Genomic DNA, 25,609 nt, shown 5'->3' on the forward strand with positions numbered 1-25,609 from the left:
AAAAGAGAGAGGACCCAAATAGATAAAATCATGAATGAAAATGGATTTATTACAACCAGTCCCTCAGAAACACAAGCAATTATCAGGGAATACTATGAAAAATTATATGCCAACAAACTGGAAAACCTGGAAGAAATGGTCAAGTTCCTAAACACCCACATACTACTAAAACTCAAACCAGAAGAAATAGAAAATTTGAACAGACCCATAACTAGTGAAGTAATTGAATCAGTTATCAAAAATCTCCCAACAAATAAAAGAACTGGACTCTTCCCTAGGGAATTCTACCAGACATTTAAAGCAGAGTTAATACCTATCCGTCTCAAGCTGTTCCAAAAAATAGAAATGGAAGGAAAACTTCCAGACTCATTCTGTGAAGTATGAAGAAAAACCAGACAGAGACCAACAAAAAAAGAGAACTACTGGCCAATATCTCTGATGAACATAGATGCAAAAATTCTCACCAAGATACTAGCAAATCGAATTCAACAGCATATAAAAAGAATTATTTACCATGATCAAGTAGGATTCATTCTTGGGCTGCAGGGCTGGTTCAATATTTGCAAATCAATCAATGTGATACATCACATTAATAAAAGAAAGGCTAAGAACTATATGATCCTGTCAATCGATGCAGAAAAAGCATTTGACAAAATACAGCATCCTTTCTAATAAAAATCCCCAAGAATGTTGGGATAGAAGGAACATCCTTAAACTTCATAAAAGCCATTTATGAAAAGCCCACAGCTAATATCATCCTCATGCGGAAAAACTGAGAGCTTTTCCCCTGAGATCTGGAATACAACAGGGACTTCTACTCTCACCATTGTTGTTTAACATAGTGTTGGAATTCCTAGCATCAGCAATCAGAAAACAAAATGAAATAAAAGGCATCAAAATTGGCAAAGAAGAAGTCAAACTTTCACTTTTCACAGACAGCATAATACTCTACATGGAATACCTGACAGACTCCACCCAAAGACTGCTAGAACTGATACATGAATTCAGCAAAGTCACAGGGTACAAAATCAACATACAGAAATTGGTTGTATTTTTATACAGCAATAATGAAGAACCAGAAGGAGAAATAAAGAATTGATCCATTAACAATTGCACCAAGAACCATAAAATACCTGGGGATAAACCTAACCAAAGGTGTAAAAGATCTGTATGCTGAAAACTATAGAAAGCTTATGAAGGAAATTGAAGAAGATACAAAGAAATGGAAAAACATTCTGTGCTCATGGATTGGAAGAATAAGTATTTTTAAAATATCAAAATATCAATACTACCCAAAGCAATCTACATATTCAATGCAGTCTCCATCAAAATTGTACCAGCATTCTTCTCAAAGCTAGAACAATCCTAAAATTTGTATGGAACCACAAAAGACCCCAAATAGCCAAAGTAATATTGAAAAAGAAAACCAAAGCGGGAGGCACCACAATCCCAGACTTTAGCCTCTACTACAAAGCAGTAATCATCAAGACAGTATGGTATTGGTACAAAAACAGACACATAGACCAATGGAATAGAATAGAGACTCCAGAATTGGACCCACAAAAGTATGGCCAACTAATCTTTGACAAAGCAGGAAAAAGTATCCAACGGAAAAAACACAGTCTCTTTAACAAATGGTGCTGGGAGAACTGGACAGCAACATGCAGAAGAATGAAATTAGAACACTTTCTTACACCATTCACAAAAAATAAACTCAAAATGGATGAAGGACCTGAATGTGAAACAGGAAACCATACCCTAAAGGAGAAAGCAGGCAACAACCTCTTTGACCTCACCCACAGCAATTTCTTACTCAACACATCTCCAAAGGCAAGGGAATTAAAAGCAAAGATGAACTATTAGGACCTCATCAAGATAAAAAGCTCCTGCACTGCAAAGGAAACAATCAACATAACTAAAAGGCAACCAACAGAATGGGAAAATATATTTGCAAATGACATATTGGATAAAGGGCTAGTATCTAAAATCTATAAAGAACTCACCAAACTCCACACCCAAAAAACAAATGACCCAGTGAAGAAATGGGCAGAAGACATGAGTAGACACTTTTGCAAAGAAGATATCCAGATGACAAACAGACACACGAAAAGATGCTCAATGTCACTCATCATCAGGGAAATACAAATAAAAACTACAATGAGGTATCACTTCACACCAGTCAGAGTGGCTAAAATGAACAAATCAGGAGACTATAGATGCTGGCGAGGATGTGGAGAAACGGGAATCCCCTTGCAGTGTTGGTGGGAATGCAAACTGGTGCAGCCACTCTGGAAAACAGTATGGAGGTTCCTCAAAATTTAAAAATAGAACTACCCTATGACCCAGCAATAGCACTGCTAGGAATTTACCCAAAGGATACAGGAGTGCTGATGCATAGGGGCACATGTACCCCAATGTTTATAGCAGCACTCTCAACAATAGCCAAATTATGGAAAGAGCCTAAATGTCCATCAACTGATGAATTGATAAAAAAATATGATTTATATACACAATGGAATACTACTTGGCAATGAGAAAGAATGAAATCTGGCCTTTTGTAGCAATGTGGATGGAACTGGAGGGTATTATGCTGAGTGAAATAAGTCAGTCAGAGAAAGACTGAAACCATATGTTTTCACTCATATGTTCCAAGATGTAGATCTTGAGAAACTTAACAGAAAACCATGGAGGAGGGGAAGAGGGAAAAAACGTTACAAACAGAGAGGGAGGGAGGCAAACCATACCAGATTTTTAAATACAGAGAACAAACTGAGGGTTGATGGATGGGGGAGAGTGGAAAGTGGGTGATGGGCATTGAGGAAGGCACTTGTTGGGATGAGCACTGGGTGTTATATGGAAGCCAATTTGATAATAAATTATATTTTTAAAAAATTAAAAAATAAAACTCAAAGGAACTGAATAATGTATGTACCATTTGTATTTTGATTTTATACTGGAGAAATTAAGGCATAAAGAGTTTAGATAAGCTTCCCAAGGTCATATAACTAGCAAATTGAATAGGCTGGATCCAAACGCAAGAAGGCTGGCTTCAAAGTCTGCACCATTGAGCTATGGGACATCTCTGAATAAAATAACACTCGGTGAAGAAACCTTTTACATGAAAGTATAGGACTATTTAGTGAAATAAATATAGTTCTATACCAATAGCATTCAAAGGTAACAAAATCAGAGGAAACTCTGGAGATATGCTTTTATTCTACCTTATTATTGGCAATAGTCTGTAACGTATATTGAGCAGGCCCCATCTATGTGTCATGCAGATCTTTTTCATGTTGTATCTAATGGATTTTGTATGATTATATGAAATATGTGAAAAGATAACTTTTACAGGTGTGCCTGAGTGGCTCAGTTGGCTGAGCGTCTGACTCTTGATTTCAACTCAGGTCATGATCCCAGTTTCATGGGATTTAAGCCCTCATCTGACTCCACACTGAGCATGCAGCCTGCTTAAGATTCTGTCCCTTTTTCCCTCTGTCCTTTCCCCCCTTTTGTGCTCAGTCTCTCTCTAAAAAAGAAGAAAAGGAAGGGAAGGGAAGGGAAGGAAACTTTTACAGTAGTTGGATGACTTTTGATGTTGATTTTTTTTTTCTTCAGAGAGAGGAGATAAAACTATAAGTTGGAAGCTATAATTAATTTCCTAAATACTTCATTTGGATTTTTTCAAAATCCATATATGACTACCACATTATTTAATATTTATAGCTACTGATAAGCACTCCCTCATATGTATTAATAGTTCATTAATATTTACTGAGCATACACACATTGTTTACAGGGCACTTCCCACTATGATTCTGGAAAAATGTTAGATAAAGGTTTCATTGTGGCGTATTTGTATACTTCATTAATTAAAATGCGTGTTGTAAAGGACAGTAATATGGATCTAAGCTTTGGAATCATAATTGAGTTCAGCAGCTGCCTCTGCTTTGATATACACAGATGTGTGAATCAAGACAGTGGGTGAAAAATGTTAAAGTAGTCTTAATTATTAGAACAATTTTACATAATTGTTGCTCGGTTGTGCAATAGGATTATGTAAATGTCATTAAATTTATTGTTAGGATTTATATTTTGTGTTAATGGCCCTTGTTTTCTTGTTTTCTTCTGTTTCCAGATCGGTATATCGTAGTTGGCAGCCGCCATCACACTGCATACAGTTATTATGGACAAGAATGGGCCAGCAGCACTGCCATAATCACAGCTTTTATCCGGGCCTTGATGTTAAGAGTTAAGAGAGGGTGGAGACCAGACCGCACAATTGTTTTCTGTTCGTGGGGAGGAACAGCTTTTGGCAATATTGGCTCATATGAATGGGGAGAGGTAAATGTACATTAATTAGTATGTTCTTCTGGCTCTCGTGCACTCACTGTCTCTTTTTGACTGACAAAACAAAGTTGTCAAAATCAAGGATAAGAATGTGCCTCTCAACCATCTGCTAATTTGTTGAGATCACCTGTAAAAATGAGGGGGAATTAGATCACAGTGAATTATGTATGACCTGCAACTACCTTACTCTTGCTGCTACCAGACCTATAGACTATGATATACCCACAATTGTGTTTGCCTGGTTATTGTATTTCTTCTTAGACAGGTTGACAATTACTGGACAAGAAAAGGTCAAGTGATGCATGCAATTACTTTTTTTCTTTTTAACTTTCTAGCAATTATCTGGAATTAGGAAACAATCTGTTATGTTAAATGTCTACTACTCTAGCATTATATCTTGGCTCTACAATTTGTAGATTGGCCTCAAAATATTGGTTTCCTTTCTTCTTCCCTGTCTTCCTCCCTCCCTCTACTCAATTCTCCTATTCTTTATTTTTTAATGTTTATTTATTTTTGAGAGAGAGAGAGAGAGCAATTTGGGAAGGGACAGAGAAAGAGGGAGACACAGAATTTGAAGCAGGTTCCAGGCTCTGAGCTGTCAGCATGGAGCCCCAGGTGGGGCTCGAATTCACGAACCATGGGATCATGACCTGAGCTAAAGTTGGACATTTAACTGACTGAGCCACCTAGGTACCCCTCAATCTTCCTACTCTTATACCTCTATCTTTCTGTCTCTTCTGCATCTACCTATTAACCTATCTATCTATCTAAGCTACCTTAGGAAGCCTTTATTCAAATGAAATCCAGCATGCAGTGGATCATTGTTAGAATACCACTGGAATATTTAAGTTTCAAACCTTTTGATATGTCTCTGTTTCACAGATGCACTGTATTTTTAATGGGATATAACAACCAATAATTGGATTGATGCCATATTAAAAATAATGAAAATATTGTAAAACTCTCAGATATTCTATTTACTTCGTGATTTTTTTTTTAAAAAGAAGTTTAGTGGGAAAATGTAGGGGAAAAATCTATACAATTTTATCTAGGAAAATAAAACAATTTGATATTCTAGTTTGTTTGCTGCCTCAGCTTTGGGGAAAAAAGAATCCTAAATATCTAAGGGCAAATTCTATTATTTCATTTTTTTATTTAAGTACTCACAACAAAGATAAAATGTCTATTGACTATAAAGAAAATATCAAAAATATACAAAAGAAAATAGCAAGCATCTTTTTTAATTTGAAAAATAAGAAGTCTTAAAAGTGGGAAAATTTTAGTGTAAAATTTATCAAGATATACAAATTGCAAATTAGAATACTTTTCTATACTCAAATTAGTTGTGTGAATGTTTATTCCATATTCAAAAGAACTAATTCAAATGAACAAATTCCATTGATGAAAGAACCTTTTTAAATTGACAAATTTTTAGTAAGATGGCAAATGTAATAGCTAAACCAACCTCTCAAACTTCTATTCCAAATTACTTACTTTAAAGACATAATCAAGTTATGCAACTTGGGGAATATATATGTGAATTGGGCTGATTTTAGTATTTAATGTTTTTAATCATAAAGAAAACAATACTTTAGTTTTCTTGCAACAGTAAGGTGTGTTTTTAAAAAGTATCTTCAAGATTCTTTTCAAATTCCAAAAATTTATTCCACTGTATCATATAGCCTTCTCCATATCTATCTAGTAACTTTTATAATAAATTTGTGTTAATCCTAAATTAGCATGTATATTCCTAAACTATGTTCTTTCTCAAATTAGGCTTGTCCAACAACAGACATTCTAAACTTATATATCCTGAGCCCCTATGCATGGGGAAGTTTATTGCAAAAAGTCTTTGAATTTATTTGAGCATCAAACATCATAGTTTGTAAGTTGAATCAATATTATGGCCTTACATGTATGTAAGCAATTATATTTTCAAATTAAGTAGTTTTTTTTGTGGTTAATAAAATATAAATTTATTTGTAAGCTTTACTGAATTCATTTTATCTTTTAATAATTTTGTATTTTCTCTATCAGTAGATACAACTAAAAAATCTATAATGTAGGAGTTCATAGGAAAAAGTATTTATGTCAAAAAAAATCTCTTACATTCAGTTAGAGTAGGGACCTCTGTTCTAACATATTTATGTGTGTATGCATGTTTGGCAACTAACTATTCATTCAGTCATTTTCTTACTTTTTCCATGACTAGGTAGGCAAAGATATATGAGTAAAGAAAATGGTGAATAGGAACATGGTGAATAACATATAGATATGATTATTGGCTCATAGAGTATACTATATAAAATTACTCTATCTCAGAAGATTATTACAATACTGTTCATAAAGCCATTTTGTAACTATCTGGCTGAGAAGGAATTTAGGAAACTATTAGCTTTTCCATTCTGTCTACTTTTACCAAACTACCCCTAAGAATAAAACTTTTTCTTTTAGACTAAAGTCAATGTAAGCTCTAAATTGTTTTCCTAGTGAAGCTGAGTAAGGAAAGCACCTGTTGACATGTCGTATTGCCCTATTTAATTTTGCTTGCACAGGAACACCTTGGAACCCATAGTTGTAATTAAAAAGGTTAGGTGATATTGGTCAATAGACTTAAAACTGGAATTTATAGTGATAGAGTTATTTTTATTTTTTTAATTGAATCAATAATAATCTTGATCCTTGAGGAAAATTATCATACTTGTTACTAAATAAATAGTACCATTGTTAAATAAAATAGTACCATTTACTAAAGAAAAGCACCATTTCTTCTATTCAAGATGCTTCATTTTTCACAGGCTACTGTGGATGTTACAGTCAAAAGTCAGACTTCAAATTCTTTCTGACATAACATGGATGGTCTTAGGCAAAATTAATTTCTCCAAGACTTGATCCTCCAATGAATATACTAGCATGAGGTTCTCATGAGTGTTAAATGGACTAACATATATATATATGTATGTGTTTGTGTATATATATATATACTATATATATAGTATATATACTATATACTATATATATATACTATATATACTATATATATACATACTATATATATATACATATATATGCATACTATATATATATATACATATATATGTATACCATATATATATATATATATATATATATATATATATATATATAGTGTCTATGTGGTAGTATGTAAATATGTAAAAAAAAAAAGTGCTGTTTTTCCACAGCACTTGTTGAACAATTTTTTAAGGGACATCTTTTTTTAAACAGTATTATGTGTAAAGCAGAGTATTTAAGCTTAAGGTCATCATTCCTATTCATTTAAAGTATTTACTAATTTTAGGTGTGCCTGAGTAGTTCAGTTAGTTAAGTGTCCAACTCTTGCTTTTGGCTCAGGTCGTACATGATCTCACTGTTTATGAATTTGAGCCCTGTGTTGGGCTCTGCACTGACAGTGTGGAGCCTGCTTAGGACTCTCTCTCTCTCTCTCTCTCTCTCTCTCTCTCTCTCTCTCTCCCTCTCTCCTTCTGCCCCTCCTCCTCATTCTCTCTCTCTCTCCCTCTCTCCTCTTTCTCTCTGTCTCAAAAGAAATATTTATTTTAAATGAAATGTCTTTTCAGCTCTCTTGCAGAGGTATAGCTGAATGTTCAACTTGAAATAGGGATAATATTATTGATTTGTTAGGTGCACATGCCCTTATAGTCTTCCATCTCATAGGGTTGGAGAAAGAAAAGTAAGTTCCTAAGACATGAAGTTGTTCAGTTTTTAAGTCATTTCCATAGAATTGTCACCATGATGATTAGTCATTAAATATTTGTGCAAGAAAGGAGGAAAATAATAGAAGACCTTCTTAGTGCACCTTATTAATAGGCTTAGTGGTATTCAGTTTGGGGAATAGTTCAGCAGAGAAGTAGAGAAACCATTCTGCTGAAATCATTTTATGCTACTCATGTGGATAAAATGTATCAGGTTTTATTTCAGGTAATATGTGCAGGGACAAAGGTGTATTATGCCCCATTTTACTCAGAATAAAGAGCCACTTATGTAAAAATTAGCTCATTGTCTCAAAGGAAAGGCCTAGTTTGATTAATCACTGAAATAGTTTACCCATGAATTATTCTCTAATTCAATAACTATAAAATCAAGTTCTGTGTCTAGAGCAAACTTTCCATTCTGTATCCTAAAGTTGAATCACATACAATGTTAACCATTTAAGAGCATTTTCTTTTAAAATTTGACTTTTTTCAGGAACGTGCTTAAAATTATTTTGTCATGGGGAGCCTGGGTGGCTCAGTCAGTTGAGCGTCTGACCTTGACTCAGGTCATGATCTCACAGCTTGTGAGTTCGAGCCCTGCGTCGGGCTCTTTGCTGACAGCTCAGAGCCTGGAGCCTGCTTCAGATTCTGTGTCTCCCTCTCTCTCTGCCCCAACCCACTCACATTCTGTCTCTGTCTCTCTCAAAAATAAATAAACATTAAAAAAATATTTTGTCATATATGATATGTAACTCCTTACCCTCTTTATTTAAAATCCTTTTATGACCTTTGTACACTCTAACAGAATAGATTTTTTAAAAACAGTTGTATACTATGGTGATTTTTAGTAGAAAGTATTTCTTATTCAACATATAAATGATAAATTGGAATCTGTTACTTTTATCATGATAAAGATTTTTTTGTTTGTTTGTTTCAGGATTTCAGGAAGGTTCTGCAGAGAAATGTTGTGGCTTACATTAGTCTCCATAGTCCCATAAGGGGTAACTCAAGTCTATATTCTGTAGCTTCACCATCTCTTCAGCAACTGGTGGTAGAGGTAAGATGAACTAGTTTTTAATAAAACGATCATACAAAAGTGCCTATTCTCCATAATTGGTATATCTTGATGTTTTCACTTTTTTAATATGCATAAAACCATCTATATTTTTATTATTTATTTATTCATTTACTTACTTACTTATTTATTTATTTTGAGCGCACACAAGAGAGACAGACAGACAGAGAGAGAGAGAGAATACTAGGCAGGCTCCACATAGTCAGCACCAAGCCCTGCATTGGGCTTGATCTCATGACCCGTGAGATCATGACCTGAGCTGAAATCGGGAGTCGGACACTTAATCAACTGAGCCATCCAGGAGCCGCCAAACCATCTGTTTTAAGGAACTATCTATTACTAATTTTTTATCAATATTCCTTTAACCAATTTCTTATGTTCTGCAATTCTGCATCCTGCATTTGCTATGGTGATAGTTGTAGATAAAATTTTATAGTTATAGAGAACATATATAAAAATATAAATTTATTTCTTAAAAATTGAAATTCAGATTTCAAGTTCCCAATTCTATTGATCTTGACATTTTGTGGTAAATTTGGTTACTTTTAGATTTCTCCCCCCTCATTCACGTTTTGAGCAAATTTGGGACCTGCCCTATGTTTTCAACAATATTGTACTCTGCCTAAAAGCAGGATCTATGTCTAGTTCCTAGAATATAGTGATAACTAATTAAAGATATTTAGAAAATATTATTTGAAAAATACTATGGGAAAGGACAGCATTCATTTTCCTAAAATGTAACTTGAAAAATAATCATGTAGTTTGTGATAATGTCTCACTAGAGATATTTATTTATTTATTTTAAATTTTGTTACTTCTGGTCTGTTTCAAATAATTTTCCAGAACATCTTTCCTGTTTGTTAGTTGAGTTCATGCTTTTATTTTTCAATCTTTTTATGACTTATACTACAGATAAAATGATACATGTTATTCTTCAGAATGAAAGTAATCATGCCACCACTGGAGGGTGGTTTCCTCCCACCCCAAAAGGTTATTGGTGTGTATTCGAAATGACCTTTTCAATGCCTGCGGTTTCCAGTGAGTGTCATAGAAACTGAACTAGAAAAAAAGAGAGATAATGAACAGTGCTTTAGATTAGCCATAATGCCTGATTGAAATGTAATGCAAACTAACATTTTATGACTTTCATAAAGTATTTTCTAGTTTAATAGTTTTCATTGACATTTCCATATGTAGTATAATAAAGAGGACATTATGAAAGATGAAATGGATAAATCTGTACATTTGAGATCAGCCAAACCTCAGTGTGCATGCCCTAAATTATATCCAGTTCTGTAAGTGAATTCCTCATGTACTTTGTACTGCTTTGCATTCTGACTCTCCTACCTGCCTGAAAAAACTCAAAAGAAAATCAGCAGATGTCTCTCTTGGAAAGTTAAGATATTTCTGTACAAGTGAGATATCAAGGAGGATAGCATTAGCTCAAGTATCTCGCAACTGGGGCAGGTTAGTTTAAAATTTGTCTTTTCCTTCTCATGTGTTACAATATTTATATTTTGAGAACCTTGGAAAATATGTAATCATTGAAATTCATAAGCAAATATAAATTAAAAACTGTTAAGTGCTATAAAATCTAGAGAAATATTTATCTATAGAAATTTCTGAGAATAAAATGCTATTTAAAATGTTTTTGCACCATCTTATAACAGAGAACTGTAAAATATTAGCATTTAAACCCAATTATCTAAAAGTACAGTAATGAATAGTGACATGGAAGATGTACCTTTTTATCTGTTTGGGGGAAGACAGTTTTTGTTCTATAGTTTAAAATATTTCTATACTAATCCAAGAATTAGTATATAAATTCTAAATTATTCAAAGAAAAATTCCTTTCAGTTGAAAGAGAGTATATGTATGTTCTATAGGACAATTTAGATAGGTAGGATTATCAGAGATTTAAAAAAACAAAAGCATATGCAATTTTAAAAAATGGGAATTACTTAACTATCTATATTGAGTTTTATTAACACAAAGCAAATATACAGGGTAATTTAAGATATATTTTACATACAATAATTCAATGCCAGTATTTTTCATTAAAATGTGTCAACACACTTAAAAATATAAAGGGAAAGAGAATTGAAGGAAACAAAACCTCACAGTAATTTGTATAATTTAAAATAATGTAACACCAGTGGCATTTTAAAAAGAAAGATTTAAAACATTTCTTTCAAAAGAAAGGAACTGATTAACCGATTATAACATCAGAACATAAGTAACTTTACAGACAAAGACAAAGATATTTTATTAATCTTCAGGACCTCTGTATTTCATCATTTTACTTAGATTCTGTTACCATATGCAAACACATGTTTCATATAAGGTAGTATAGACCAAACAACCAAGCAGAAACAAATTAAAAATTATTTTTCTACAAAGAACAATATTTTTTTTATAAAGCATGCTGACTAAATTGTGAATGACATAAGATTATACAGAATTTTAGGTACTCTTGTATAGCAATGTGCAGAATCAAAAAAACAAAACTTTCTAAGTCCATGTGACAGAAATAAGTATATCAGATGTAGTCTTTAAAGTTTAATATACAGTACTACATTTATTTTAAAGACTCTACAATTATAGGATAGTTTTTTTTTACATTTATTTATTTTTGAAAGTCAGCACTAGTGGGGGAGGGAGGGAGAGAGAGAGAGAGAGAGAGAGAGAGAGAGAGAGAGAGAGAATCCAAAGCAGGCTCCAGGCTCTGAGTTGTCAGCACAGAACCTGAAGCTGGGCTCGAACTCACAAACCATGAGATCATGACCTGAGCCAAAGTCAGATGCTCAACGAACTGAACCACCCAGGTGCCCGTATATTATAGGATATTTTAATGGACTATCAGCTTGGTAAGAAAAAATAAAAGTGAAGTAGTTACCCTAAATCAAATACCTGTTCAAATTTCACTAATAATGTGTTATCCCGATCAAGGAAGATGACAGTTTCATTGTCCTTGGCCCATTAGATATTGATATGCTATTATTTTTGTTTAATTTAGATTTACTGGATGAATCAAAATAATAATTTACATATAGTAACTAATGTTCTCCCTTCTTAAGTATCAGGTTGATGAATTTTGACAAGTGTACTTATTTACTTGTACAAGCAGGTACAAGTGTACAAGTGGTAAACACCATGTGTACAAGCAGGTAAACACCATGACAATCAAGATACACAGTATTTCCATCTCAAAAATTTCCCATCGTAGCCCTTTGTATTCAGTCTCCTCTCTTCTTCTCTAGTTCCTGGCAAAGACTGATCTGATTTTTGCCCAAATGTTTTTTTTTTCTTTCAGAATAGCATAAATAATGGAACCTTTCAGTATATAGTCCTTTCTGTGTGACTTCTTTTACTTAGCATAATGATTCTTAATTTTTTTTAATGTTTAATTTTGAGAAAGAGAAAGAGCATGAGCAGTGGAGAGGCACAGAGAGAGAGACAGAGACAGAGACAGAGAATCCAAAGCAGGCTCCTGTCAGTGCAAAGCCCCATGTGGGGCTTGAACCCATGAACTGTGAGATCATGTTAAAGTATGCCCATGTTGTTACATGAGTCAGTACTTTTACAACATCTCTGACAAGGAAAACAAGTCAATCATGTCTGGGATGAACGCAACATACATTTGTAGCTCTTCCTCCACTTTGGTATTCTAGCTTTGATTTTGAGGACTGACATTAAGAAAAGAAGCCATTTCTCTGAAGTTAGTCTACTAAATTTGAACTAAATCATACTGAGTGGAGAGGATGCAATTTTTTGAGGATTCAGATAGGTTTGGTGACTCTGAATCTACTACCAGTGACTACAGCTTTTTCTTAGAACTCATGAAAGATCGATGTTAAAAAAAAATTACCTAAAGAATAATGAAAAGCTGATGGTTACCAAAGCTAAATAATAGGAACATGAGATTTCATTGTACTGCCCTCTCTTCTTTTGTATTTATTTGGAAATTTTCATGATCACTTGAAAAAAAAAACTCAAAAAAAACAGTTTTTCTAAATTGTAACACTGATAACTAATAAATTAGTTTGTCTTCTGAAAGGAGTAATAATCTACCAGTGAGCTACCCACTGAACAGTAAATAAGAGGCAAAAACTAAGGCTTTATGTGGTTGGTTTTTTCCTGTTACTTTTGTTACCATTTTGAACCAGCATTTCTGCTTTCTTTGTGCTACCAATATTTTCCCAAAAAATAATAATTAGTTCACTTAAAGCAGCTTGTAACTTTTGAAATTAAAAAATCTCCATTTGAAAAACTAAAAATTAAATATAAATATTTTTAAATCCCTATTTCAGAAGTTGCTATATATTTTCAAATTATAAATTACCTCGCTGTATCCTTTGCAAAAATATTAACTTCATAGTAATATTTTACTTATTTACATTTTAGTATACAAAAATACAGGGAAATAACTTTTTTTAATATGAAATTTATTGTTGAATTGGTTTCCATATAACACCCAGTGCTCATCCTAACAGGTGCTCTCCTCAATACCCATCACACACCCTCCACTCCCTCCCATCCCCCCATCAACCCTCAGTTTGTTCTCAGTTTTTAAGAGTCTCTTATGGTTTGGGTCCCTCCCTCTCTAACTTTTTTTTCCTTCCCCTCCCCCATGGTCTTCTGTTAAGTTTCTCAGGATCCACATAAGAGTGAAAACATATGGCATTTGTCTTTCTCTGTATGACTTATTTTACATAGCATAACATTCCAGTTCCATCCACATTGCTACAAAAGGCCATATTTCATTCTTTCTCATTGCCACGTAGTATTCCATTGTGTATATAAACCACAATTTCTTTATCCATTCATCAGTTGATGGACATTTAGTCTTTTTCCATAATTTGGCTATTGTTAAAAGTGCTGCTATGAAACTTTTTTTAAACTTATAGTGGTAATGTGCATTATAGACACATTATAGACACATCATATCAAAAAAGTAAGTTAATTACATAAAACAACAAATTTTTGACAGAATCCATTAAAACATTTTATTTATTTTTTAATGTTTATTTGAGAGAGAGAGAGAGAGAGAGAGAGAGAGAGAGAGAGAGAGAGAGAAAGCTGGGGAGGGCCAGAGAGAGAGGGGGACAGAGATTTCAAAGTCAGGCACTTAACCAACTGAGCCATGCAGGCACCCTTCCAGTAAAACATTTTAAATGAACTAAGTCTTTTGTTGTGAATTCTTCTTCCAGTCTGTGGCTTGACATTTCACTCTCTTCCTGTAGCAACATACCTTAATTATTAATCTTATACAAATCTTCTAAACAGCATTTGTTTTTCCAGAATCTGATATAAAGCATGGCGAACTTAATTTGGTATTGATGTTTAAAGAGCATTATAAACCTTTATTATCTACTCTCTCATTCACAAGCATTTGAGTGAGATAGATGATAGATAGATAGATAGATAGATAGTAGATAGAGATACTTTTCATTCTACTGTGGATTATATAATATTCTATAGAGATGAATAGAGTCCCGATGCCTCCTAAATGAGTAGGGAATAAAAAGGGAATAAAAGATCTTTTAAGATCCATTTTTTAAGAAAAATCTTCTTTGAAAATAATTTCCATTGACTCCTTAAATGTTCAATAAAGGATATATAGGTCAATGTCCTCTTAGTTAATGAAACACAACTGTCTTCATGCAAATTTAGTTGTGAAATTAAAGATAAAATAAGATTACTCCCCAAATAATAATTTTAAATATTAGGATATGATACTAACATATATCTCTCTCTGTCCCTCTGACTCTCTGTCTCTCTGTCTCTCTGTCTCTCTCTGTCTCTCTCTCTCTCTCTCTCTCTCTATATATATATATATATATAGATATACAATATATATACTATATATATATATATATTGCTGTTTCACCTTTATTTTTTGAAATAATTTTTCATAGTTCACAGAAGGTATTGATTTTGCCTTTATAAAAATAGAATTTGATCATCATCCATATATTAGTCAGTGCTCTATAAATCTCAAGTAAATAGTGAAGAACTTTCTAAGAGGTTATTTTGGGGAAGCCTCAAGCATTTGTACATATGAAAGTAGTCAATCTCGCTATATTCTTCTTAAATGTCACTTTTGAAACACCTGTGAGACACTGGCAAACCTGATCAACACCAAACTATTGCATCAATGTTGTAAAACTGTCCACATGATGCACAATGTTGTTGTTATGTTTTTAGGCCATGAAAAAAGTAGCAAAGCTGTTTTTCAGTTTTATAGTGTTTTTTTTAAATTTTCATGTTTTATTTTTTAATACCAAGAACTGCCCACTAGAAAATATAGTACATATATCTCAATTCAACTGCATACATTAGAGCATTGAGCCCAGAACCAAACTACATTATTACTTCATTATGAATAGCACAGTCTGTTTCAGAGCTCTAAAATATGATAAATATTTTTATAAAGAACCCAACTGTATATGATATTGTTGTAGGTATTGTAGGGAACAAAATTGCAGATGAAATGTCCCTGTTACTCTGGAGCTTATGACTTTACCACAAACCTAAGACATGCATAAGTAGCTAAAATATAGGGGTGAGTGTGATAGGGCTATACTGGAATTCACAGGAAAGACGCAAATGAAATCAGTTTAATTCAGAATCATGCATCATATAACAGTGGCAAAAAGATTGAATATACTCAGAATCTTGAGGAAATTTAGCGGTCTGTCTTGTCAAGGCCCAATATTTTGATCATGTAAACGAACTGCTCTTTTACTGAACCACCCAATGCTTCTTTTCAAATCACACAAATGATGTCCATTTCCATTTCCTTGCTCAAATCAAGTGTAACTTTGTTATGCTTCTGATTTTTTTCTTGTGTGGAGGGGTACTGGACTGCTACAGCTGTGTCTGCTGTGGTACTTGTACAGTTGCTACTAAGTGCCACAGGGCTGGTTTCCATTCTGCCTGATCATGTCACTGTTCTCTAAGGGGTCGAAGCAAGACCTAGGAGATATTTTAGTCCTAGATGGTAATTGGCTCAAATGCTTGAGTTTCCAGAAGGCTGATTTTCAAAAAAACAGTTATTAAATTAATTTTTTTTTCTCTCAGGAGCACCTGGGTGGCTCAGTCTGTTAGGCGTCTGCCTCTTGATTTCAGCTTAGGTCACAATTTCTATGGTTTGTGAATTTGAGCCCCCCATTGGGCTCTGCGTTGACAGCACAGAGCCTACTTGGGATTGTTTCTCTCTCTCTGACCCTTCCCACTTGCAGTCTATCTCTCTCTCTCTCAAAATAAATTTAAAAAAAAACTTAAATTTTGTTCTCTTGATTTTATTTTTACACACTGTGGAGTTAAAATAACTAGTCCTAGTATGCTATGGCTGCCCTAACAGAATACCACAGTGTGGGTTCCTGAAAGAAAAGAAATGTGTTTTCTTAGAGTCTGCAGACTAGAAGTCCAGGTAAGATTCAGGCAGGGCAAATTTCTCCTGAGGCCTCTCTCCTTGTCTTGCAAAAACAAGCTTCTCACTGTGTCTTCACATGTTCTTCCCTGTGTATGTTCATCCCTGGGGTCTCTTCTACTTCTTATAAGGACGCCAGTCCTACTGGATTAGGGCTCCCTCCTTATGCTCTCATTTAACTTTAATGACCTTGAAGGCCCTACCTCCAAGTATGGTCACATTGTTGGCTAGCTTTCAACCCCTGAATTTTGGGAAGAGACAATTGAGTCCATAATACTGACCAAAATGCAAAGTGGTAGAGTACAGAAGGTATAGTGGTCGAGTTAAAATAGCTGTCTTTTCTTTTTCCCTTTCTGTCTTGTTGATCATTTTAATACAGAGTACTGAAACAAAGCTTAATTTCTGTTCTACTTGCCCATAAAATATAAAAGTAAAACTGACTGTGAAACGTTCTCTACTGGCTTGTCTTTCATGATACATGACATAGTTTTTATTTGTCTATTTGTTTTTATCTTTGTTAGTTTTTATCTTGTGTTTAGTCTTTAAGGAGAGAAATTATCTGTGATTTCTTGCTCACTATAAATTACAACTCTTTTCAGTAGATTCTACTTAATTCTACTTAATTTATCCTCCTTTTTGCTGCTTCTACTACCAGTAGCCAACTGAAGTGACCATAAAGACTAATAAACTGATTTAAAATCCTATCTTACACTAATTTACCACTTCAATAAAGTCTCACATTTAAAATTGTGATTCTATTGGCAGGTTAATCTATCTCATAGTTTTACAATACTTTTCTTTGTGTTAAAACCAAGCAATCCCTCCAGTTTATTACTGTTTTACAAGGTTTTCTGTTCAGTATATGCTAGCAATTTGTAAATCCCTTTTTATTTAAATCTAGACACCAAGGGAAGTCTTAGTCAGATACTGGCTAAAACCTTGAATTTCAGAAGGCAACTGATTTAAATATTTGGATGACATAGCCAAAGAACAGGGCAAACAATTAGAGATATTAACATATTAATAAATTGAGTGTGAACTCATCCATATAATCAAAATGAATGTCACATTCTTAAAATGGCTTTAGCTGAGTTAGTTTTAGTCTGTGACTTTTTAAAAATATTTATTTATTTATTTTGACTAAGAGAGAGAATGCAAGCCAGGGAGGGACAAAAAGAGAAAGAGAGAAAACCTCAAGCAGATGAGGCTCAAACCCACAAACCTTAAGCTCATGACCTGGGAGTAAATCAAGAGCCATATGCTTACATGACTGAGCCACATAGGCATCCCTAATGTGTGATTTTTTTAAATGTTTATTTATTTATTTTTGAGGGAGAGAAAGAGAGAGAGCATGAGGAGGGAAGGGGCTGTCGTGCAACTCAGTGTGATGCAAGAGGAAAGGGTTACTGAGTCCAAATGGCTTGGAACAATGAGAGCCCCAAAGGGACTGCACCAAGAAAAACTTTTAAGCAGGAGAAGACTGAGTGAAGCCCTGACTTGGGTAGTTCTCTTATATTTATTGGGGAGTGAACAATAGTATGTGAAAATGAAAACAGAAAAATAAGATAATATCATGTGAGACATACCATGACCCTAACTACATGACTGCCTATGCATATACATCATCTTGGAAGGAAAAAACTTCAGCTATTTTTAGCATATGTTGTTTCCAGCATGTCTTGTTTTTCCCTTGGCTGAGCAGCTACTGGGTTCAGAATGTGCTGCCTTCAGCATGCACTGCTCTTGCCTTACTTTATCTCTTCTGTCCTCTGTATTCCCACAAGGGACAGAGAGGGAGCGAGAGAGAGAGAGAATCCCAGGCTCTTTGCTGTCAGTGCAGAGCCTGATGCAGGACTCGAACTCACAAACCCTGGATCTTGACCTGAGCTGAAATCAAGAGTTGGATGCTTAACTGACAGAGTTGCCCAAGCGCCCCAGTCTGACATTTTGATTAGTATATTAGACACCAGACCTCTATAGGACTCAAAAGAATAACCATTTACTCAGGAGAAGTATTAGTGAATCACCACTTCTGGCAGGTTAGATAAAACTGTTTCACCTATATGTATGTACCAGGAACATACAGCATCACCTATACAGCATCATTAATGAAGTATACTACACTTTACCATTTTAAAAAATGAAACTTATTCTGGTGAACTAGTTGTCCTTTATCTCCACTTGATCTTTAATCTCTTTTGGTTAGAAACCGAACTTAACTGATGTCATCGATTAAGTATCTATATAGCCGTTACAATAGTAATGTTTTGCCCTTATGATATATGACATTTTATTTAAAATTTTTATGAGTAATTAAATTAAACAGAAATGGTTTCATGCTTAAAAAATTTTTTTTCAAATATATCTACTGGGATGATTTTAGTTTCTATTGGCATGTGCTTACCAAAAGTAAGTTGTATAAATTATGATTCCTTTGCTTTTGTTTGTTATTTCTGTTTTTTTTTTAAGTTTATTTATTTATTTTGAAAGAGAGCATGTAAGCAGGGGAGGGACAGAGAGAGAGAATCCGAAGCAAGCTCTTCACTGTTTAGCATGGAGCCTGATGCTGGCCTTGAACTCAGGAACCATGAGATCATGGCCTGAGCGAAAATTAAGAATTGGATGCTTAACTGACTGAGCCACACAGCCACCTCTGTTATTTCTATTTTAAAGGAGCATGTTAACCAAGCGATTTTGTATTTGTGTTGATATTTTGTATTTGAATGGCCCACTTGGTTTTTTAACAAAATAATTTTTTCCTATATACCAACAATGAATTACCTGATGGAGAAATTTAAAATGCAATGCCATTTACAATAGCAATGAACACAATAAAATACTTAGGGATAAATTTAATCAAAGGAGTGAAAAACATGTACACTGAAAACTGTAAGAAATTGATGAAAAAGAAGAAGACACAAATAAATGGAAAAAAGTTCATGTTCTTAAGTTAGAAGGATTGCTATTATTAAAATGGCCATGCTAACAAAGTGGTCTACAGGTTCAATGCAGTCTAGATCAAAATTCCAATGATGGCACACCTGGGTGGCTCAGTAAGTTAAATGTCTGACTCATGATTTCAGCTCAGGTCATAATCTCATGGGTGGTGGGATCAAGCTCCACGTCAGGCTCTGTGCTAACAGCTCAGAGCCTGCTTGGGATTCTCTCTCCCTCTCTTTCTACTCCTCTCTCTCTCTGCCTCTATCACTCTCTCTCTCAAATAAATAAATAAACATTAACAAAAATTCTGATGGCATTTTTCATAGAAATAGAAAAAAGTTATCCTAAAATTTGTGTGGATCCTCAAAAGACCTCAAAGAGCCAAAGTCATCTTGAGAAAGAAGAACAAGTCTGGAAGTATCGCACTACCTGATTTCAAAGCTGTATTACAAAGCTATACTAATCAAAATAGAATGGTACTGGTATAAAAACAAGCACAAAGGCCAATGGAACAGAATAGAGTATACACATAAACCCACGCATATATGGTCAACTAATTTTTGACAGAGTACAAGGAACATACAATGGGGAAAGGACATTCTCTTTAATAAATGCTGTTGGGAAAATTGGATACCCAAATGCAAAATAATGAAACTGGACTAATGTGTGGCATGGCGACTATAGTGAATAATACAACATTATATACTTAAAACATTTTTTAGAGTAGATCTTAAGCGTTCTAAACACGCACACACACACATACAATTACCTATGTTCATTCTGTGAGGTGATGGATATGTTAATTATCTTGACCTGGATAATAATTTTACAACATCTATGTATATGAAATCATTTTATACATTTTAAATATATACAACTTAAATGATTTCAAAGAAAAAAATCTAAAATGAAAAATCTAAATAGGCTTTTGGTAAAAATAGCAAAGGAAATAAATGCTTTGGCTAAAAAGAAAGAGTTACCTGAAACAGCAGGAAATTGATATAGTAATAATAACTGAATGCTTGAACAAATAAACGTGATAATGAATCTTTCTTTAAACTCATACTGCCCAATGTGTGCTGTGAAAGGTATACTAAGTAGAACCTTCAGTACGTATCTTATGCATGACAGTGATCCAGAGGTAAATAGAACATGCAGTCTTTCCCAGACTTGTTTTGCTCTAGAACCTTTTTCCTACAGGCATCATGTGAAAATGGTCAGGGAAATGTTGCTTTAAACAAACCCCATAGGCACCTAAAAATTGAATTTTTTACAGAAACTTAAATAAGTATTCACTCCCTTTACTTTGAAAATGGATTTGTTCACAGGGCAAGATCTACAATTCACATATACTTTTTCAGAAACACACCTCAATATACAATGCTGATAAGACTTGAAGGCACTGATTATTCCTTCCCTTTGATCTGGAATTTCACCTGCAAATTTATAGCCTGAAGCATTCCTATAATTTGACACTAATCTCTCCACAGTTACTACTGTTAACTGTAGGAAAATTATAATTTTAAGACCAGGGTGATAAAATAAATTGAACAGCAGAAGAAATTAAGCTATTTTAACCCTGATATAACAATAGTCCTGAGGGCCATGATAACAATTTTCTGTATGTCTCCAAGGAGTAGAGAAATAATTTCAATTCAGCCTACGGAAGAATTCTCAAAAAGGATGAATTATCTAAAGGTGCTCAAACATTGTACAGGTGTCATGAAGAGGGCTTGAACATTTTTATGGGTGGTTGCTCCAGCCAGTCTTTATTTATGTAAGAATTCACTTGTGAATTCATCCTTTATTTGTGTTTATTTGTTTAGTCGCATAATGTATGTGACAGCCTGCACTTAGTTTCTGGGTTGTTAACTTTCATGTTTATTGCTTATTTATCCATATTGAGCCTTTACAAATTCTGGCTCTAAATCTATAAACTATATATATTAATAGTTGATGAATATAAGAGACCATGACAATTTTAAGTCCAGTTTTGATATTTACAACTCTTTTTTAAATCAGTGTAACTGCATAAACATGGAAAGTAGACACATTCATCTGTGATAACCATTTCACCCTGAGTAGCCCCAAATCACTTATGTGTGACAGTCAATTGCTGATACAGAAAGAGTTAAAGGTGGCAGTAGCCCAGATGGAAAACTGAAATAGACATGAACCTAGAGAAGATTATAAAGAAAAGCTAGTTTAGAATCACAGCATCAAAACTAGTACCCTTTTCTACAGTACACTTTTCCAGGTAAAGTAATTCAGAATTGTTTAGTTTGAAAATTTCAGAAATTGAATAAAGGATACTAATTTATAAATTATGTGTTACATGAAACTCAGTCATCTTTGAAATAAAATGACATAATTTCTAGCTGTATATGGTGCATCATCCAAAATGTTAAGCAAGTTTCACTAATATTCAGTAGGTAATTATAAGTTAAGAATATAATAAGATATTGCAGGATCTCAAAATGAGGTGACAGGCTCAAGATCTTTGTTGAAGATCAATAAAGGTGATTGGCATTTTCACTTTATCCTAGAAATAGGAACTTGATAAAGAACTACATACATTACAAAGGATTTCCTGAAAACTAAGCTATCTCCTTTTGTTAGTTTATTGTAGAAAAATTATTAACATTACATGAGCAAAAATAAAAACAATAATCTATAATTTTGCTCAGAGAAAACCACAGAGAATATTTTCCTTTGTGTAATGCGTGTAGATACATCGTTACCAAAAGAAAACTGTATCTGCAATTTTTCCACTCAATGTATTATAAATAGTTTATATTTTATTTTTTTTTTCAACGTTTTTTTTTTTTTTTATTTTTTTTTTATTTTTGGGACAGAGAGAGACATAGCATGAACGGGGGAGGGGCAGAGAGAGAGGGAGACACAGAACCGGAAACAGGCTCCAGGCTCCGAGCCATCAGCCCAGAGCCTGACGCGGGGCTCGAACTCACGGACCGCGAGATCGTGACCTGGCTGAAGTCGGACGCTTAACCGACTGCGCCACCCAGGCGCCCCTATATTTTAAAATATATATATATTATAATATCTTTGGTACATAAGTGAATCAAGTGAAAGCAAGTATAGGGGGATTTATTGTCATATAACTTTTCTGTAGGTTTGGAATTTTTTTCAAAATAATAAATTCAATTAATGAATGTATTTTATTTCATAGCTATATTACCATTTGTTAACCAACTCCTTTTTTAAGAACATTTATATACTGGGCAAAGGTGTTTGTTTGTCTGTTTGTTTTTAAAATATTTTTTTATGTTTATTCATTTTTGAAAGACAGAGAGAGACAGAGCACAAGCAGGGGTGGGGTGGAGAGAGAGAGGGGGACACAGAATCTGAAGCAGGCTCCAGGCTCTGAGCTGTCAGCACAGAGCCTGACACAGGGCTCGAACTCACTAATAATGAGATCATGACCTGAGTTGAAGTCCAATGTTTAATGGAATGAGCCACCCAGGTGCCCTGGAGTGCCTCTTCTTATGTGCACTTTTTCACAACGTTGTTTTAACTTTGTTTTTCTTATTATTTGCAAATATTCAAGCATAATAGTATATATGTTGCTATTTAATTTATACTTGTTTATGATTGGTTGTATGGGGAGAGGACTGTGTTGGAAGATTGGGAGAACAATAGTGCACATCATAGAGCAATTCCTAGGACAGTGACAGATGTAACTATCCAATGTCCCATTTTCTGATTGAATGGGGTCGTAGATTTGATGCATTATCCTTTCTTCAGATCTTTACTCAAAATCACCTGAGTGAGAAATTCCTGGCTCCAATATTTGAAATATGAGACACCATCCTGACATTTTATATCTCCTTTAGAGCTTTACTTTTTTTCTCTTCAGCACTTATCATGAACACTTTATATATATCTTAATTTTGTTTATTATCACTTTTCCCAGTAGACTATAAACTACTTGAGAGGAGAGAACTTGGATGGTTTTGTTCATTGCTATATTTCTATAGTACCTGGTGCATAGAGACCAGTCAATAATATTTCATGAATGAGTAAATAAGTGGATATTTGTTTTCTTACACATTCTATTTTTATTAAATAAAGCTTGCATATGGGATTTCTGCTTCCAATTGGGATATAAAAAGTTGCAGGGGACCGTTGATTCTACCCTAACAATGAGAACAAGTGAGAAAGATTACAAAAATCACAGTTTTTACAAATCTTAGATAAAACTCTTTTAGAGATCTGAGGCTGGAAATAAACCCAATAAACTGAAATCCAGAAACTGGCAGGTCCTTTGTAGGAGAAAAGGGCTGCTTCAGCCATGGCAGAATGACAAATGAGAAGGGATCTAGGAAAGACATGGGTGAGGAAAAGTCAGCAGAACCAGTAAACTTTTGACAACCCCTGTGGGATGACATGATGATTTAGAATTCTGGTAGCCTCCACTGTCTCCCTTAGACCTGCACTGAGCACATAAGGTAGGAACCAAAGGCTGGAGGCAGGGAAGAACAGCTGTGAGAAATACCTTCAGAACATACCAGATATTTGCCAGTCAAGACGAGCTGCTGAAACCTGGGTTAGGTTTGCTGAGAGAAATCCCTCTGAGGTGTTCCAGATCTTCACTGAGTACAAAGAAGAAGCTGCCAGTGGCTGGAGGCAAGGAAGGATATATGAGAAAAATTACTCTGAGGCACTCAGAATTTTACTGAGTACAAAACAGATTGTTGGAGGTGAGGAGGCAGGATAGGTAAACTGAGAGAAATCCATCCCAGGTACTCCAATCATCAATATGTGAAAGGCAGTAGCTGTTGAAGTTTAGACCAGGGCAGTCAGGCAAAAAGAAATCTCAGAAGCTTTGAAAACCAGTCATAGGACTGGGAGTGAAGATTATTCCAAGCAGGCAAAACAAAACAAAACAACAGAAAACTGGCATTTAGGCTGTAAAACAGAGAGATATCACTCATGGTTTGGACCACTGGCATCTGAACATAAAGATATCACTGGAGTCACATCAGGAATCAGACCTCAGCATGGAGTTCACAATAAATCACACTGTTAGCATAAACTACTGGATAGTTTATGACCTAGGACCTCAAGCATACAAAAGACTCAGGCAGAATATTCCAAGGGCTCAGAGCTCATCTCTCAGGAGTGAAATGTTCTGGGTTTGAGCAATCCAGGCCTGCTGAGTTAACCCTTAACTCCATCCTACACAGAAATGTTAAAATGATTCTTCATAGTGAAAGGAAATAATTTGCAGGGAGAAATTGAGCACCCAAAAGGCAAATATAAGGGACCCAAAAGGTAAATATAATCAGTATTTCATGGGAAAATATAACATATATTTTTTTTAAATCTTTAGATATATCTACTAGAATGGCTAAAGTTAAAAAGACTGTCAACACCATATAGTGACAAATTTTTTGAGTAGCTTGAATTCTCATACTTCATCGGTGATAATGTAAAATGGTACCACCACTTGAAATAATGATTTGGCAATTTCTTACAGAGATAAACATATATCAACCATATTACCCAGTAATTGCAAGTCCAAGTATTTATCCAAGAGGGGTACAAATGCGACTATACAAAGATGTGCACAAGAATGTTTGTGAGAGCTGTATACATAATAGTCCAAACTGGAAACAATCTAAATGTCTATCAGTAGAAGAACAGGTAAACAAATTGTAGTTTACTCACACAATGGAATGTACCTAGAAATAAAAAGGAGCAATTTGTTGACACACGTAACATGAAAAGTTATGATTTGCCATAGAAACCAGACACAAGAGTACATGTTGTATGATTCCATTCACTCAAAGTCCTAGAACCAATCTATGGTGAACAAAATCAGAATAGTATTTACCTTGAAGATCTGAGTGTCATTGTACAACATAAACTTTAATATGTATGTATTCAGGGTAAATCCTAAAAAAAATCATCCACAAAAGGTCCCACCTCTTGCTTAGTGACGTGAAATTTCTAATATTGCTGAGGCTAAGCATAAAATACTGCTGGAAAAGAAAAGGTTACCCACTTCTTAGTAAGAAACAATTAGGGAAACTAAAATATACTTATCTAAGAGATACG

At 34.3% G+C, this 25,609-nt stretch overlaps 1 protein-coding gene across 9 annotated transcripts in view; it reads left to right on the top strand.

Annotated features, from left to right (window-relative positions):
* The window catches only part of NAALADL2 (N-acetylated alpha-linked acidic dipeptidase like 2), a 1,364,408-nt gene that overhangs the window by 1,037,263 nt on the left and 301,536 nt on the right, over positions 1-25,609 (top strand). For all 9 annotated transcript variants that reach the window (XM_058730531.1, XM_058730530.1, XM_058730533.1 and 6 more), the window contains 2 exons: positions 4,136-4,341; positions 9,016-9,135. In XM_058730531.1, the coding sequence (XP_058586514.1) occupies positions 4,136-4,341; positions 9,016-9,135 (326 nt within the window). The remainder of the gene's footprint in view (positions 1-4,135; positions 4,342-9,015; positions 9,136-25,609) is intronic.

Source organism: Neofelis nebulosa, chromosome 5 (genome assembly GCF_028018385.1).
Source record: "Neofelis nebulosa isolate mNeoNeb1 chromosome 5, mNeoNeb1.pri, whole genome shotgun sequence".
In the NCBI taxonomy this organism is placed as follows: Eukaryota; Metazoa; Chordata; class Mammalia; order Carnivora; family Felidae; genus Neofelis; species Neofelis nebulosa.